Source organism: Strix aluco, chromosome 21, assembly GCF_031877795.1.
Source record: "Strix aluco isolate bStrAlu1 chromosome 21, bStrAlu1.hap1, whole genome shotgun sequence".
Lineage (NCBI taxonomy): Eukaryota > Metazoa > Chordata > Aves > Strigiformes > Strigidae > Strix > Strix aluco.
Genome location: NC_133951.1, coordinates 13,369,521 through 13,387,080, shown reverse-complemented (window position 1 = coordinate 13,387,080; position 17,560 = coordinate 13,369,521). Strand labels below are relative to the sequence as shown.

General features: G+C 53.8%; 1 protein-coding gene across 3 annotated transcripts in view; it reads left to right on the top strand.

The window, feature by feature from the left end:
• Positions 1-17,560, top strand: part of SLC39A11 (solute carrier family 39 member 11) — a 95,851-nt gene that overhangs the window by 59,028 nt on the left and 19,263 nt on the right. For all 3 annotated transcript variants that reach the window (XM_074847074.1, XM_074847073.1, XM_074847072.1), the window contains exon 7: positions 13,171-13,240. In XM_074847074.1, the coding sequence (XP_074703175.1) occupies positions 13,171-13,240 (70 nt within the window). The remainder of the gene's footprint in view (positions 1-13,170; positions 13,241-17,560) is intronic.

Sequence of the window (17,560 nt, the reverse complement as noted above, 5' to 3'; positions counted from 1 at the left end):
CGGGGAAGCGGGGGCGGAAGGGAAGACGGCACCAAAGGATGGTAAATGTCAAATTGAATTGAAACACGCTTGTTTGCAGCTTCGCCTGGGAAGGAGGACGGCTCAGCTGAGTGCCCTCGGGCCAGATAGCGTGAGACCTGCCTGCTGCCCTCTGCACGGTGGGATTTGGCTGGGGACAGCCCCGGGAGTGAGAACTGCCCACGTAGATACGGGAGCTGCCCAGACACTTGCTTCTCTTTATGGCTTCTCACAGCTTTAACCACTTTTAATGTCCTTTTATGTGTCTCCTGCTTTATGACTGTCTGGGGGAGAGGAGCCGACGGCACGTTTTGGTTCTGGTTGTTGGCTGATGGGTGTTTTCGTGCGGGCAGCTCGCACTGCAAATGGGAGCTGAATCCTCCGAGCTGCTGTCACCCTGCACCGCCGGCTGGGACCCGGCCGGCCACAGGTGGAGGAAGGTGGTAGGGACCCCAGTGTTGTCACCCCGTGGCCACCTCCAGCGGTGGACAGTGATTTAGTCCCATCCATCGCTCCTTGGCTGGCCTGTCTGCACCAGCCAAAAGCAGCTCCTGGCATCAAGGGCTGGGGGTGTGCGATGGGGGTGTGCGATGTGCTGCTTGGTGCTCAGCAGGTGGAGGCGTGTCCAAAACAAAAGGATATTTTCCCACCAGGGAGGAGGGAGCTTCACAGCGAGGTTTGTGCCTGAAGCACGGCGGGGTTTGGCATCTCCCAGGTGAGCACCCTGCAGTGGTTGAGTCCAGGTTCGACGTGCTCCACCGGCGGGTGCAAGGTGGGATGCTGGAGGCTGCAGCTTTTTAAACCTTAAACCAAGTCAGCGAGGTTCAGCCAAAGCTGTTCTGCCAGACCCGGATCAGAGCTGGTGTTTTCTGTGGTGGAGCTGGTCCTCGGCTGACGGTGAATTTGAGGATGTGAAGAGATTGCCTGTTGTCAAAGAGGAGGGTGTGGAGAGCGGGGTTTGTGGATGGCTGCAGTGGCGCAGAGGTTGTGTACTGTGCTGTCAGATTGCTGTTCCCTGGGAGGGGGTGATTTCCAGGCTGGTTACTTTGTCATTAGCAAAAATTGATTGAATTCATTCTCCTGGGACAGGCGCTCCCATGCACTCAGCCTCCCAAGAGAAGGCTGGGGCAACAAATGTGATATTGCATCTCAGTTATAAAGAAAAGTGATTATTTATATGAATATTCTCAGAGATCCATTAAAGGTTGGTAACATTCATTTTGAATAATGGGGGTTTTTGTTGGTCTATTGAAATTGAGACTATTTTACAATTGTTGACTTTAATATGTGTTGGGTACCCACTGAGCTTTGGCAGAGCGTGAGAATGGGAGCCATTTAGCTGCGTCAATTAATCCGTGTCTCGTCTGCGTGATGCCTCTTTCTGAAATCACAGCAGCCCTCCTTCCACTGTCACTTCTGCTGGTTGCGTTGGGCGCTCTTGGAGCACCTTTGATTTCTACTGAAAGGCATTATTTTTAGTAAGAGAAAGGAGAAAAAGATTTCTCTGCACCGTGCATTTCAGACAAGAGGATGCAAAGGAAGCTGAGGGTAAGGATGGTGTCTGCGTGTGCGGTGAGCACATTGTGCAGCGATTTGTTGGAGTTCAAGTGCTGCAGAGGGTCAAGGAGAGCAGAGGAGAGCGCTGGCCCTGCCACCAGCACAACTCAGAAGGCTGGAAAGATGCACATTTGAACAGTCATGAATTTTTCACAACACTTTCTGCTCCAGGGAGAAAAACCAGCCTGGGACGTGGCTCTCTGAGGCTGCTGCCCATCGCATCTCTGATTTGATTTCCAGAGGGGCCCTTCGGGCACGGATGCGTCAGGGATCGAGCGGTTGTTGTTTGCAGCGGTGCTGTGACGTGATGGCCCTGTGAGCGGCTGGGGGGAGAGGAAGAAAGGTCAGATCAGCTGCAGCCCACAAAGACAGAGCTGGGTGTTCAGCGTTAGCCCGAGTGTTTCGCACAGCGGTGACTCACGGAGGAGCAGGAGGAGCGTGGCCACACGTACGCGCTCGCTCTGGGAAAGGTTGTTTTAACCTTTCATTAAACCTCCCATTAATTGTCGCCTCATCAGCACATATTTTGACATTTTCATCTATTAAACACTTCGATGGATTGAAACGACTTGCTCAAAGTCGTTAAGCTTCAGTGTGAGGGGGTGGAAAGCGTGGGGAGGCGGCCGCTGGGATGAAGGATGCGGGCGATGCTCTCGGCAGCTGTGGGACGGCTCTGCCCCGCTCCTCTGCTCAAAAGAAGATGCCACCAGCAAAAACCTGGTGAAGTTGGAGGCTAAAAAGAAATCCTCCTGTGGGCATAACAGGACTCTCCTGGGTACCTGTGCACACCGTGCATCGCTGTTTCCCTATCCTCTGTGTGCACCCAAGGGCTGGGTGCCCCTCTGCAGAGCAGGGCTGTGTCACTGCTGGGGCTGGGAAGGGCCCTGGCCCCAGCCTCTGGGCTGCTTTCGGCTCCGGGGCCACTGCCTTGGCTCCCTCAGGACTTCCCCTTGCTCCTCCTTTTCCCCTTGCTTCAGGTTCAGGGTGCCTCGGGAAATGGTGCCTGAATAACAGCCCGATGTAAAGGTAATTTCACGTCTTACGTTTCCTCTGCGGCCCGGGGGGTGTTGCAGCCCATCACGCTGGTGCCATTAAAGCAGGGGAGAGCGTGGGCAGGGGGGCGAGAGCCGTGGGGTCTCTCATGCCCCACGGACAGCAGCTTGTATTTCAAAAACTAATTTGTAGGCAGACACCTGGAAAGCCAGCGGAGAACTGATAATGTGCATTTATCTCTGCGGCATCGTTTTGAGTTGGTGACTGGTGTTTTGTAAGCGGTAACGGCCACAAAGATGGCAAAAGCCAATTAAATACAGTATTTTCACCAGCTGAAATGAAAGTCACTGAAATATGCGTGTGGAAGCGCCTTTTCTTTCTTATCCCCATCAGATCTCGCAGGTCTGTTGCATTAAACATCAGTGAGCCACGGCCTGAGAAATCATTTGCATGCTAGAAGTGAAACATAAATATCTGTGGAGGATTCAGGTTGTGTGGGGTTGGGGAGAGCCCGTTTCCAGCACAGGTTGGTCCCTGGGGTAGTTCTGCTTTGTTAATTTGGGAGTTTTCTTCTGTCAGGGAAGCATTTCCATGATGAAGGAGCTTTGGGATGTTGGGCAGTTACTTTAATTCTTTAAAATCAGGTACTTCTGGTGTAAGCAGTGGCCGTATGCTGCCTCATCAGCTCCTGTTTGGCCGCTGCAGCTCGATGGATTGACACGATTTGCTCGATGTCATTGTGCTTTGGTGAAAGGGGGAGCAAAGCGGAACAGGATGGGATGTAGATGGTCTGGCTGCTGTGGGGTAAACCAGGAGGTAGCATTAGGGGAACTGCCTCCTGCTACCCAAATTCCACCTTGTTTAATGGACACAAAGCCTTGAGCAAGGCCACGGGCTTCTCTTGGGCTGGTTTTTCCCCCTATCTGTTGCCGTGAGTCGCCCAGAGTCACCTTGTGTCACATCCTCCCGGGTTTGCTCTGCGCAGCCCGTGCTCACTGGTCCCCTCCTCGTTTCAAACCCTTCAGTTGGGCCAGTTGCACACAGGTGGGTTCACTGGTGGGAGACCCCAATTCCAGAGGCTTTTTTCAGACAAAGCTCCTGTGGACTTGCCTGGGACCTCCCCCAAGGTAAAGCATTGGGGCTTAAAATCCCCTTTTAATGGCATTTTAACTCCATGGTGTCACACACAGCAATAGGGTCTGGCTTTCTTTGTGTCAGTGCTGCTGTTAAGCACTGGTGAGCTGGGGATTTTGGCTGTTTGCTTTTCCAGGTGATGGCTGGCTCGACCCTGTCACCGTCTGCTGTTTTTCATCGCCTCTTGCATAACCTTGATGGGACACATCCACGAATCCCTGGAAAACTTGAAGGCGAAGCCGCACCATTAGTTTTTATCTTTCGAAATCAAAGCGTTGGAGCTGAGCTGCCTGGGCACGTCAGAAGCTTTTGAGCTGTTTCACCTTCTTGCAGCTTAGTGTACGCACGTCACGGGCCTCAGCCGCTGCTGAATTGGTGCTTTATTAATTCCTCTAATGGGTAACTCCTGAGTCATTTATAGAGCTGTCCCCGGAGCAGGAGAGAGGAGCTAACGTGTGATGCTGAAGCAGGTCTGTGGTGGCTTGCCTGCAATTCCCTGCCCAGAAAGGCAATTCCTCTCCATTTTCAAACCACCTGGGTTTGCTGTGCTTTCCTCCTGCCACCGTTCCCACAAACCTTTATCAGGTTTTCCTCCCACACACCTTTTTTTGCTCCCCAAACATGGGGCAGGCACTGCAGGGCTTCCCATTGGTACCGGCCGTGCTGGAGCTGGCAGCTCTGTGCACGATGTGCCCAGCCACGCTCACACGTTTTAGTTGTTTGCTCCCTCCGGGGCACTATGGTGTAAAATAGCACCAAAACGGGTTTATTTCTCCTATTGCTTTTTTCACAGGCAGCATTTCGGAGGGGCGGCACAGTGAGGCTCTGCTGGGCGGGATCTGTGGGGCTTCGTGGCTCTGCCTGCTCGCTGCCTGCATCTGCCTGTGGTTGCAAATAGTGGCGAGAATAATGATTGCCCAGGACTGCTTTGTCTGAGCAGATTAATCCAGCTGGTGCCTTGGGTTTTGTTTTCTCTGTCCTGTCACCGTCTGCTGGCAGGGTCAGGATGCGAGCGCTGCGTGGGCTGCGGCGTGCGAATCCGCAGGGGAAGGGGCCGGGGCCACTTCTCCGTCCCACCATACGTCCCTCAAACAAAAGCTCTTGTTCGTCAGGAACCCAGGGGACGAGAGGGGACGAATGAATAATTCATACTGCAAATAATAATACATGCCACTATAAACTGCAAATTAATCATTTAAATTTTTTCTTTGTGTTCTGCTGAAAGGATTTTTGGTTAGGGTAATAATTAGGAGTGATCTGGCCTCGTTAGCTGGCTGCTTCTGCAGGGCTGCAGAGAAGGCATAAAACAAGTTGAAATTCTGCTTGGCCAATGTGACTGTCACAGCTCGTGTTGATGATGGGATCTCTGCAGACAGCTTGTACGAGTGGCTGAAGGGCTCCCTTCAGGTCAAGCTTAATAATAATTCATGACAGTGTAATGCTCGAGGGACTCCTGCGCGTTTGCTCCGTCCACGCCACAATCTGCTGCTGCTCCCGGATCCTTTCCACGTGCACGTTGAGAGGACAAGGACTTCTCTGTGGTTATCCCCCACCGTGACAAACCTGCCTGAGCCCGGGGAGCTGCGTCCCACCTGGGTGAGCTGAATCGAAGCCAAACTCTAACGAGCAACAATCTTTTATAAAAAGCTGCGTCTTGTTTTGTTTTCATTAAGTAGCACAGTAGCTGTGACGGGTGCCATAAGTGTTTAACCAGAAGGTGTAGGTGTGTTGTACATGGGTGTGTGGGCCGCGGTGGTTTCGAGTGTGGGGGTGGAAAACCTTACATGGGCTGATGGGGCAATTTGTGTGGGTTTGGGAAAGGTGCCTTTTTTTTGTGCTGCCTTTGAGAGAATTGGGGCTGGGGAGCCGGAGCTGGGGGCTGTCAGGGGTTTAGCATCACCACGCTCTGGTGCTAGTGCATTGTGCTGGAAGTCCTGGGAAGCCAGGAAGGTGCTGCCAGTGTCCTGAGGAGCAGCTGTGTGGGCCTAAGAAGGAGGTGGGTGGTGTCCCGGGGCTCCTGCGCTGCGCGGGGAGGTGGAAATCCGGCTGGGCAGCTTCTCATGGGGAGGTCGTGCCAGGGATCCATGTGCTCTCGCTCGGGAGAGCCCGTGGTTATGGATGTGGAAGAGAAACACGATGTGGAGAGCGGCTGGGTCACCTGCATCGAGCAGCAGGTCAAGAGTGAGAGCACTCACACCGCCGTACGATCTTATCTTGTGTTTTTGGGGGCAGCCAGGGCTTTGGGGAAACACCACGGACCAGGACTGGAGCTGGTGGGATGTGCTGCTGTGTGTGTGTGGGGGGGGTGGTGGCTAAGCAAGGCCACCTCTGGAGCGCTGCTAGGATTTGTCTCAAACGCGAAGAAATCCACTGCTTTCTGGCTTGGTTAAGTTAAAAAAGAAAAAAAAAAATCTTCCAAAAATGACTTTAACCTTCTGCTTGCTCGTCTTATAATGGTGGATACCTAGAGACAAGAAAATCACTGAAATCCCTAGAGGGGACTGGAATTCAATCTCTGGGGAAAAAACTGAGTTTGAATAGTGGCAGCAGGGACGTGCTGAAATTCTAATAGAAATATAAACCTCATTATAGCAAGATTAATTTCCCACTAGGAACTTAACAGTTCTTCAAAGAGCAGGATGAATAATTGATGACATGTTGGCATCCGCGGTACCTTCCTAAAGGAAGCCGTGTTCATTTGCTGACCCAGGAGAATCAGCTTCATAAATCCTCACAGGAGGAGATAACGTCACTCACGGCGCTGTTAAAGCTGCTGCTGGGCTCGAGGTGCTGGTGGGGGACGCGGGGTCTCGGCCTCGCCGGCGGAGCGTGGGGCAGCGGGTGCGAAGCACTACGGTACGTGCTGCAATAGCTGCCATAACGAGGAGAAGGCCTTGGGCAGCCGTGTATGAGCCCCGCAGCGCTTGCTTTGTTTAATCAGGGGGTGCTTCGTTTAATCAGGGGGTGCTTCATTTAATCAGGGGGTGCTTTTGCAGTGAACCCGGTGAGCGTATCTCTGGCCCGGCGTCCGTGTTGGCGCCCACGGGCCTGCGTTGCGTCGGGTATGTGTTAGCTCATGCAAAGGATATTCTCAGCATCGCACACTCTGAAGGCAAAGAAAGGCATTTACTGCTGTTAAATCCATAATTCTTTCCATTTCTTTCAAAGCTCTGCAGGCACAAACCCCCGCTGAGCCGTGTTCTCCTTATCTGCCCCAGAAATCCGATGTCCCCGGCAGGCAGAGCCGCGGTATTTCTGCTGTAGGCAGAAGTTATTTACAAACCCTGCTTTCCTCTAATCTTTGCCCTCCCTCCGAGCCCAAGATTTTGTCTCTGTTCAGACCGCGGGATCTGTGAGTTGCTTCTTGTTTTCTCGTCACCGTGGATCCTCCTCCCCTGCCTGGCAGGGCTGGGCGGCACCCCCAGAGGAGTTTCCCGCACGGGTATTTTTTAGGCAAAGACACCCCCGACTGTCAGGTCTGTCTGTAACCTCCCGGCCACGCTCGGAGGTGAGAGGAGACCGAGCAGAGGGCAGGCGAGTGGCATCGCTGCCTGCAACACAGACACGTGTCGTAGCGGCAATCCCAGACAAGGCACGAGCTCTGGGATGCTGCGACGTCATTTTCTTTATTCCTGAAATCTTGCCCGTGTGATTACAAACTGATTTGGAGAGAAAAGAGGATTTTTAGTGCTTTATTGGTTTGGTTTTTTTAACATTCCTGTAGGATATTGTTCTCGATCCATAGCCTATGCTCATTTTACTCCTCTATGGCATATAAGAGTAACATAATAACTGGGGTTAATTTACTTGCTGCTGTAATCTATCAAGGCCCCGTGAGCGATTCTTGCTATTTACTTGTTTGGATTTCTAGGGATTCTGAAGGGCTTTTATTTTCGGTTGTTTTTGTGAGCAGGCCTTCTCCCGAGGATTATGAGTGGCTTCCCGCAGTGGCTGCGAAGCTCATTTCATGCTCGAAAATGGAGCTGGTGCGGGCAGGATCTCAGCGAGCCCCACGAAACCCGGACCCTGGGTTTGCAGGAGGGTTTTTCTGGCTGGTGACTGAGATGGAGAGCGGGCGGCGGAAGGCTGTGATCCCTGCCTGGCTGCATAAGCTGCCCTGAATAGGATTTAAAATCGCAGCCTGCTTAACTTCACCCGGTTCTTTCAGCTCGCCAAGCTCTCGCGGACTGGGGCGGTGGGTGATAAGGGAGATGTTTGGTGGGATGGAATCAGCCATTCTGCTTTCAAGTTGATCCTTTGAACTTAAGGCTTGTGTGGCATTTGCAGCCGGAGGCGCCGGGGGACGAGCCCCGCTACGTGAGCCTGGAAGCGGGTGCTCTCCCCACGGCTGCTCCGGGCAGGGCTGGAGCTTCTCAGCAAATAGATACAGGAGAGCATGAGAGCAAAGGGACAGCGTTCAGTGCTGTGGGCAGCAGCAAAGGGGAAAGTGGGCAAAACCAGATTTCAGACCAGGGAAAGCGAAGCAGCTTTGTGGGTGAGTTCAATCTCAGTTTCCCAACTTCTGCGTAGTTTGGGGGTTTCCTCCCCTTTGAGCACATACAGCACCGTCACTGTGTACCTGAGCAGTGAGTCTGGGCTGGCCGGAGCCATCTCTGTTAGTGACTGAGCCTTCTGCTTTCAAAGTAGAAGCATCTTTTCAGTAAATCTCTCCTTTTTAAAGTTATTTGTGTATTTTGTACATTACCCTTGTGCAGGTCTTTGGTATCAGGGCTGGTTAGGAACTGGCAGCACAGAACCTCGTCCAGGTGCCCTAGGATTGTCCCACGTCTACTGTGGGGTGCCTCGATGCCAGCACCTCGCTCCTGCCTGAGCAAACATTCCTCTCCTCCCTGCCAAGGAGAAGAGTTCCCTGGAAAGTGCAGCACTAGGCACTTTTTTTTGGGCTAGTCCAAAAGCAAGACACCTTCCTGCAGCCCAGAGCACCACGGTGCTGCACCATCTCAGGAGCCCACACAGTTCCCGTGGGGCTGGAGACCTTTGGCTTCCCCAGGAACATCCCAGTGTGGAGTGGGAGCATACAGAGCTTTCCACGCCGAGGGGGAGGAGATGGGTCAGTGCCAGGCCTCATCCCAAAGCCCATCCCAGCCAATTCCTGTGCTCCTGTGGATTAGAGCAGACGGGAACATTGTCACTGTCCTCCTGGCTCAACGAGACAGAACATCTTGTGCTGTTTTGCAGCTCTGCTGATGGGGCACTGAAGTGAAATTAAAGTAAAAATAAAAGCAGAGCTGTAACAGCATGCCACACACATCTGAGTCCCCTCTGCTCACCGGTGCTTGAATGCCGGTGGATGAGCATCGAGGGAGCCGGGGACCTCAGGCCAAGCGTGAAGGTGCCAGCAGTGCTCTGGGAGCAGCGTGGCCTTCACTTCGCTCCCTTGGCTGACGTCCTCCTCGCCAGCTCTTCATGCGCTGCGTCAGTCTCCTCGGCTGCTCCACTCAGTGCTGGGGCCATCGTGTCACGCCGCGCCATCACCTCCTGCCTGCCCGTGGTGCCTCGACGTGACTCTGTGCTATTTAGCTTTGCTCCACTCCCCTTTCCACGGTCCTTCCCTTTGCACCGACTCCTCTTTGCTGTGGTGTTCCCTCTTGGCTTTTTCTTTCTGAATTTTGCGCTGGTTGCCTTCCTTGTGAAGATGCTTTTTGGGCTCAGACCAACAGCCTCGCTAGCCCTGTCCCCGCTCCTGTGTGGTCCTCTCCTGCTGTGCCCGTGGCTACCATCTGCGTGGCTCTGGAGGCGGGAGCTGATCCTGCGCAAAGCAACAGCCATAAGCGAGGGGGGGAGTGGAGGAGGATGGTGGGGCTTGGCCCCGGTGATGCTACAAGCTCCCAGGCAGGGAAAACGGGTTCCCCTTGGCTTTGGAGCTGGTGGACAGTCCCTGGTGCTGTGAAGACACTCTGGTTTAGATCAACTCTGTGTATCAGACGTAGGCTGGAAGGAGACCGATGGGTATCACGCTTCTTGCCCTCGCCATGGTGATCGGGAGGTGGCCATCACACATCCTGTAGCTGTCTGGCATTAACAACGGGAGACTCTGTAGTGACCCTCCAGCATGGTTATCGCTTTTCAGTTTGAGGTTTTGAAGCTTTTTTTCTTTTCTTGGAAAACAAGCAAGAGGAAAACATGCCTTTGCAACGAGCACTGCCAACTGAGAGGTTTGTGGCTGATCCTTAAGTTAGCATAGGATTAGTCTGATCCCTGGGTAATGCCTTATCAGGATAAAGCGTCTTGAATTGTAATGCCAAGGAAGCCCAAGAGAGGCAAAATCCCTTTGTTTAGGTTAAATAGAAGCATTTTCTTGACAGTGGCTGAGATCAGTCATATTTTTCTTTCTTTGTTCTGCAACTCTGCAAAAAGATACGAATTAACACCCCAGCCTGGTGCCTTCACCGCACGAGCCCTCCAGCTAACGGGGTCGTGTGGATGCTCCGGCTCTTCCAGCTCCATCACCCGTTGCAGGAGGGGCTGGCAACTGCTTTGGCCACTGAAATCCTCGGAAGGGCCCTTTCTGACATGGAAAGGTTTCCTGTGGGCCGCACGCCCGCCTTCCACCCTCTTTCACATGCGAAGCTGTGGGGCTTTTCCCTTGCCCTCTGCAGAGTGGTGGCCCACCATGAATCCTTCAGTCTCTCAGGGTTGCCCGGGACTGTGCTGCTCTCTGCATTTGCTCGTGATGGTGCCAAGAACCAGGGATTTCGCAGGGACTGTGTGTTTGTGAAGCTGATGTCGGAGCCTTTGGTGAGAGATCTGCTCTCCCATACCCACCTCCGGTGACCTCATGTCCTAGTCATCCATTTGCAGAGCCATCAGTGCAGCGTATCTGGAAGTGGTTGACATAGAAGCATTAACCTTTCTCTTTTTGTACCTTTTCCCACCTGAAGAAGCCGCTTGGGCTATTTATAATTTGAGTATGTGCAGAATACCCGAGAGAGGGGCTGCAACTGGAGGGCTGGGCTGGCTGTGAGCTTTGAGTGTGGGCAAACTGGCAGCCAGCTCTTTCAGTTTGTTTTCCACATAAATAAATCTTTGTGTATCTGCTTGCTTACCTGCAAAACTGAGTTGTTTTGAGATTTGACATCTTTAAAAGAGGCTGAACCTGTGTTGCTGAAGCGGTGAAATTATTGTGTAGTCTTGGCAGGCTTTTCTAAATGAAATATTTGAAACAAATCTCAGCAGTGGGCTGAGCGCATCACACATATCTACTAGAGAGAATTAGAGGCTTCCCGAGGCTCGGCAGCGGCGATGGGATGTGCTGGGGTCCCTGCTGGGTCTGGACCACGCGTGACACCAGACTTGCTGGGCTGTGAGTTCCCATGGGATGCTCCGGGCTCAGCAGCCCGTTGGCCAGTTTGGGGTCGGACTTGTCCTGCCCCAGCTCTCGTGTCGTCCCGTGGGACGTGGGGACCTGGGCAAGCCCATGGCCAGAGGCTGCTGCGTCACCTCCTCCTCTCTGTGCTGTTGCGTATCTCCACCGTGCTGCAGCTTCCACCATCAGCTGCTTCTCCCTCTCCAAATAAGCAGTTCACTACGCACCATCTGTTGATTTTAATTTCCCATAATTTGTTTCCATGTATATGATTTGTACTTTCATTAATTGTGCTGCTGAGTTTCTTACTCCCTGAGACTTGCTTTGCAGCGGGGAAATGATTGTGGTTTTTCCCCTCTGTCAAAGCTATTTTCGTTATTCACACAAATGAGCACTTTTGTCCTTTGAATTTTGCTCTCTGGGCAAGTCTCGCTTAAAAAGAAATCTTTTGGAAGAACAGTGCCAGACCCATTTGTATCTTCATTACATCCTCCATACTGAGCACAGCCATTAAACGTCTTTACAAAGATCTGCCTCCCAAATTTTATTTAAGTGCCTGTGGAGCAGAGACCTTCGAAGCCATCGCTGGGGGCAGGTGCAGCCCCTGCGGCGATCGCGGCCCCGTGCGCTCGCCCGTCTGCCCGTCGCCGAGCTGGGGATCCCTCCCGGGGCTGGCGTGGGCCTCGCTTCCTCAGGCTGGTTCACTAGATGGAGTTATCACCCAGTCGTGGGTTTTTTCGGGATGATTCGGCGTCTCCTTGCCCTGTAACCCTGCACACAGGGTTGATCGTTTTCCCTGTCTCCACGCTGAGCCTCGGCGCGAGCCTTGGATCAGGGCTCTGAGGAGCTGTCGAGTGGTGCAGTTTCTCCGTGCTCAGCCTGGACTCGGGGATGCAAATGCCGCGATTATCCGAGTTAGTGCTGCTTTTTATGGTGTGTTTCCAAGGCAACTGGAAATTCAGAAGACCACAAACACACACACGGTCCTCTTCTTCTGAGACCTTATCCTCCAGTACACAGGTAAACACTCTCAGTGACATTTTCAACCTGTTTGAATGCTCATCTGAATAGTCCCCACTGTCCCCTCGTCTGGCTGCCAGCAGCCAGAGCGGGTAATTGCCTCCTTTGAAGGCTGTAAAACCCAGCCAGCTACACAAACAGGTTTGCTTTTGTTCTTTGAGTGTTTTTCCCCCCACCGCCTTGCTCGGAGGGGAGCGATACCAGAGAGGCTGCAAAAAACAAAAATGGGGATTTTGAACAAAGGAATACAAGAAGCGGCGGTTTGATGCTTTCTGAAAATATTATTTTTTTCTGGGAGGGATGAGGGAGCTGTGCCAGTGGTGGGAGGGTAAGAGAAGTTTGAGGAAGGGCAGGAGGGCAGCGGGGAAGGATGGAGCAGTTATCCCTGAGGAGCTGCACGGAGGAGGCAGCGGCGGATCGCAGGTCTCCCGCACCCGCTGCCCTCCTGGGAAGGCTCCTCGGCTGGTTTTCCTTGGCATTTATGGCATTAACTATAATCTAAAATAATCTACAAAGTGGGAATTCTCTCGTGGAGTTTGGTTTTCCTTCTGGAGCCTGCACAGGCGTTGTGCTGGTGTTTGGGCACGGGGAGACCAGACACCGGGGAGGTGACACTGCTGGGAGCCAGGTCCCGGCTCAGCACAGATCCCGGGGAGTTTATGGGAGAAATTGGTGTTTGATTCTTCTGCAACCCCCCGTGGCACCAACTCATCTGCACCTCACAGAGACACCTCTCTGCAGAGAGGTTTGCCAAACCAGAACCTTTCTGAGCAGATTTTGGTGTTTTGCACTGCTATGCTCCTTATTAAAATAACATTTCAGCTGGTGCAGACTGTGATCTTTTCCCTTCCAGCGCACTCATAAATACAGAAATCTCTCCTCTCTGTCTTGGCTTCCCAAGAAACTGTTGGTTTGGGTTCATAGTGAAGTACCCCAAGCAGCATGGGAGGATCTTGCATTGAGCTCAGATTAAAAGAATTTAGATTAAAGTGAGAAGGGTAACGACCCGGCCTGGAGTTGTGCTCTCCTGCTTGAGCGGGTCTTTGCTCTGTTGAAGCACAGCAGGAGGGACCGGGCCATTGTAGGGTTTGACCTTACTGTTTTTTTCCTTCCTGTTTCAGAGGGTCTGGCAGTGGGAGTTGGATTCGGGGCTATTGGAAAATCCACGTCAGCGACCTTCCAAAGCGCCAGGTAAGCCACAACTGTGTGCATCAGGTTTTTGTGCACCTTTGCCTCTTGGAGGTTGTCTGTCTGTCCCCCATTGCTGCTGAGCCCGGGGCGTTGGAGAGGCATTGACTGAGACTTGTCTGGAAGCACAAGTGTGGGCAGAAGGAGCAGAAGAAATTCCTGGTGCTGTTGCGTTTTCCTAGTGGTTGTGCTTGTCAGACGTGACAGAGAAATGCTGAGATTTTCCACAAAAGCAGCATCCCCAGTGGGTAGGAGCAGCTGCCGGAGCTGCTGGAAAGCGTGCGGTGGCTTTGTTTTCCATTCCTGCCAAGCAGGGCCACTAGACTCTGTAATTCATGGCAATAAAGACCCTCAATCTTCCCGACATCCCTGTTCGCCTGCTCCAGCCTCGCCAGCAGCCGCTCTCGCCCAGCTCAGGTTTTGGCAGCACCAGCATTGCCCCGTGCAAAACCTGTTGCGCTTCTCTCCGGGAGTGGTGTGAACACGGCGGGGGGGTTAATTCAGCTCCTCTAAACTGCCTGGGACCGGGGTTTGGGTGCATTTTCATACCAAGCAGGAGCAAAACCTGGGTGTGTGAGGTGGGTGATGACAGAGAGAGCCCTGCTGCCTCCCCACCCCGGCAGAGCTGAAACTGAGCTGATGTAGCTAAAGAAATGGGAGAAGGAGAGAAGCCTGGTGCGAAGCGGGAGCTGGAGGAGCTGCCTGGGCTCTGGAAGAGCTGCTGGCACCTCTTGGCGGCTGGCTCGCAAACGGCACCCTCCTGCTGAGGCTCCTCGACCTGCTGTTACCAAATGTTTTTCTTTTTCTGTTTGAATTTTACACCTGAGGCTCGTGGCACACCACGTTCCCTTTGCCCTTTCTTTACCAGCCCCACACTGTAATTTATGTGGTCTGGGGACACGCGGCGTGTTCAGCCTGTGAATAACCTGCCCAGCCCTTACAGCTTGTGGACGAAAGCGCTGTTATGTCTCAGCCACCTTGTTCCTGCCAGAGGATCTGTGTGGCCTCGGGGCTGGTTTTGAGCCCTCCAGGCTGTCCAGCCCCTTCTCTGGCCAAGCACAAGCTGTGCTCTTGAGGATCCTGCAAAGACCTGAGCAAAACCTTCTGTACCCGATGCCCTGTTAATCCCCCGCTGGTGAGGGACCCATCCTGATAGCATGCTGCCCCCGGCGCTTGCATTGCAGCAGATACCATCCAGATTTGTGGCGAGACAAGCAGGATACATCAGCTCTAGACACCGCGTTTCTCTAACCTTTTGAAATAAAAGGCTCTTCATAAAGTCTGCAGAGACTTTAGAGATGCTCGAACAAAAGGACTTTTTCTCATCAGCTGCTCAGTAGAAGCTAAGAAGCCAGAAGCAGCTGGTTCTTTCTCTGTATTTACAACAGCATTAATCATGTTAGATGAAAGGTGGAGTCTGTACCATGAAAATACCAATGCAAATTTAGTCAGCTGCGAAAGGAGACAAAATAACTTCATTGCCATCAATCTGTCTGTCATCTGCGGGCAGCCCAAGAAGCGCTCGGTGTAGCTGCTCCGCCGTGAAGCCATTTGGAAATATCCAAGAGTATAATTTTAGGTGGCTAATTTGTGTTATGTAGGCTTAAAAAAACAGCCGTGGAATTATACTTGATGTGAGCTAACGTGAGAAATAGAGCTAACTCTTTTGACACATCCGAAGGGGAAATTGCTCCTTGGCCAACCTCCGCTCTTAGGGACACAACAGTCGTGGTCCCTCTCGTGTCTGTTATTTTGAAATAGAAATGTTTATTTTGAAATGTTTTAATGAAACAGCTGGGTGACTCGTTTTACCTCCTCCATTCCGCTCCTGCTCCCCCCTGGGTGTGACTAACCGCGTTAGCACCGAGCTGAGCTGGAGCTGGGCTGAGCTGCCTCTCAGGAAGGCTCATTCCTCCAAACCTTGAGTCGTGCAGAAGTATTTATTAATGCGCTCAGAGCCCGAGCAAAAGATGCGGACGCCTAGGGATGCTGGCAATGGCTGGTAGATGTTTCCAGGGCTGGCTGGGACTTGCCCACGCTAACCAGAGGACCTTCCTTGCTGCCTTGTGCTGGATGAATAAATGCTGGCTTGCTTGGGGAAGCACTGCCTGATTGCATTGCTCCCAGAGGGGTGAGATCTCGACAGGAGCCTGAATTCATTCCAGCTCGCTGTAGGGCCCTGGTGAAACCCAGCCATGCTGTATTCCGAAGGGCTGTTTTCAGAGCCACAGGCTTTGCAAATACGCAGCGTGTTTGCAGAGAGACAATTAGGAAGAAGGGGAGAGCACCAGCCGCTCTGCAAACCGCAGCGGTGCTGCAGCAGTGACGTCTGGGCGTCGCGAGCAGCCGGGTGCTGCTCCGGCCAGCTTTGCTGTCGAGAAGTTAACACCCGGTTCTCCAGACCTTGCAGGGATCCGATGAGGTTTTTCCTAGGCTGAGGGCTTGCGCCTGCGCTGGCAGTGGGAAGGTTTCTCGGTGCTGCCTGCTCCCTGCCCGCAGCAGGAGGGGTGCTGCGGGGCTCCTGCGCTTGGGGCTGGCGCTGGTGCGGAGCTCAGCCCCGGCCGAGCGTGGCAAGGGACCATTTTTGGGTTCTAAAGCACAGCGGGGCTGGGTGTGCTGCAGAGCTGGGGCCAGCTGGGAGCCATGGTGGCCGGGAAGCACCAGCACAGGCAGTGGAAGCAGAGCACTGCGGGCGTAGAGCCACAGTGGGTGGCCCGAGTCAGGGGGACACTTGGAAATTTGGCTAAAAACCAAAAAAAGGATGATTAGGCAGCAGGGTGGGATTCTCACCTTTCAAAACACCTGGTGCTTTGCATGTGCTGGCATCTCCCCTGCCATTCCCTGACACTCTGGGCGCTGGTGGGGTCCTGCCCCTGCTTGCAGGATCTGGCCCTCTGCACCCCATCTCCCCGGAGCATCTCGGTGCTGCCTGCCAGCCCCTGCCCGCACTCGTCCGCGTTTCTTTGCTGCCACCGGGTGTGCAGGCTCCGTTCCTGCGGTCTCGCTGCTCCACGGCTCCTCTCTGCCCTTGCCAGGGTGAGCCCTTGGATTTCAGCCCCCCCATCATGCGAGTTGTTTCATTTATGGGGGGGAACCCGCTTTATTTGGCCTGTCAGGGGATGCCCCCGAAATGCGGTCCTGTGCCTGAGGAAGGCGAAGTCTCAGCAGTGGGGTTGGATCTTCGCTTTTGTGTGCAGGTGGGTATCGGTCCTCACTCAGGCCTTTTGTGGGAAGGTGATGTAGGTTTTATAGCAGTTTAGACAGAGCTTAGGATGACTTAACGTCTGCTTTTGGGGTGTTCCCCGTGGGGGGCTGAGCTGCTGCTCGTCCTTGGGCAGAAGCATCCCTCCCTGCTGCGGGACTGCAGTTCTCCTGCCCAGCTCCTTGCAAGGATAAAACCATCAGAAAGTCCCACGGGCTGGAAATAGCAGCTCAGGACAAAGCTGCTGCGGTGGCAGAAGAGGAGCGAAGACCCAGAGCGAGTGGGTGCCCGGGGTGGAGGAGCGAGGCCCGTGCAGAGGAGCAGTGCCTGGCGTGGGGTGTGCAGTGAACCCCGGGAGGGGAAGGTCCCCTCCAGATGTGAGCAGGGAGGCGTGAGCCGCTCCTGGCTGCCTTCCAGGCAGGAAGGTAAAGAGAAGGGCAGCCATGTCTTAAAAAAGCTGCTTTACCTCCCCCTCTTTGCACACTGTAGCATGGGGGGAGGAAACCCTCTCCACCTTGTGTGGCTGATTTAACAGGAACCAGATGGGGCTGGAGCTGCTGAGATCAAGCCGGGCTGAATTTGCACTTCCCTCGGCCGCTCTGGGGATGCGAAGCGGGCAGGAGTGCAGGCAGGAGTGCAGGCAGGGCTGGTGCACTTTGCCAGTGGCTTCCCCAGGGCTGGGTGTGGCATGAGAGGGGCCAGGGCAGGTCCCTGCTGCTGGCCACGCTCCACATGTCCCACCCGCAGGGGCTGTGGTGCAGGGGAGCAGCGAGAGTCAGGGTGGCCTCTCCCTCTTTCCAGGTCCCTGCTGTGTCTTTTTGAGGCCAAAAACACCCACTAGTGAACCCTGGGGTGACCCTGAGCCCCTCATCCCATGGGGGTCATGCCTGCGATGCTGGGCAGCTGCGAGGTGGGGTCTGGGGCTGGCAGGGAGGAGCCCCCCCCCCGTCCCCACTCTGCCATCCCCTCTGGACCACGTCCCTTCCCTCGGGACCCAGGAGCTTGCAGCATCTCCATCCCACATCCCCTTTCCCCGCGGTGGGAGCTCGTGCCCTGGCTGGAAACACGAGCGTGGAGGGGGGGTGTGGGGTCCTTGGGGACCTCTCTTTTTCAACACACCC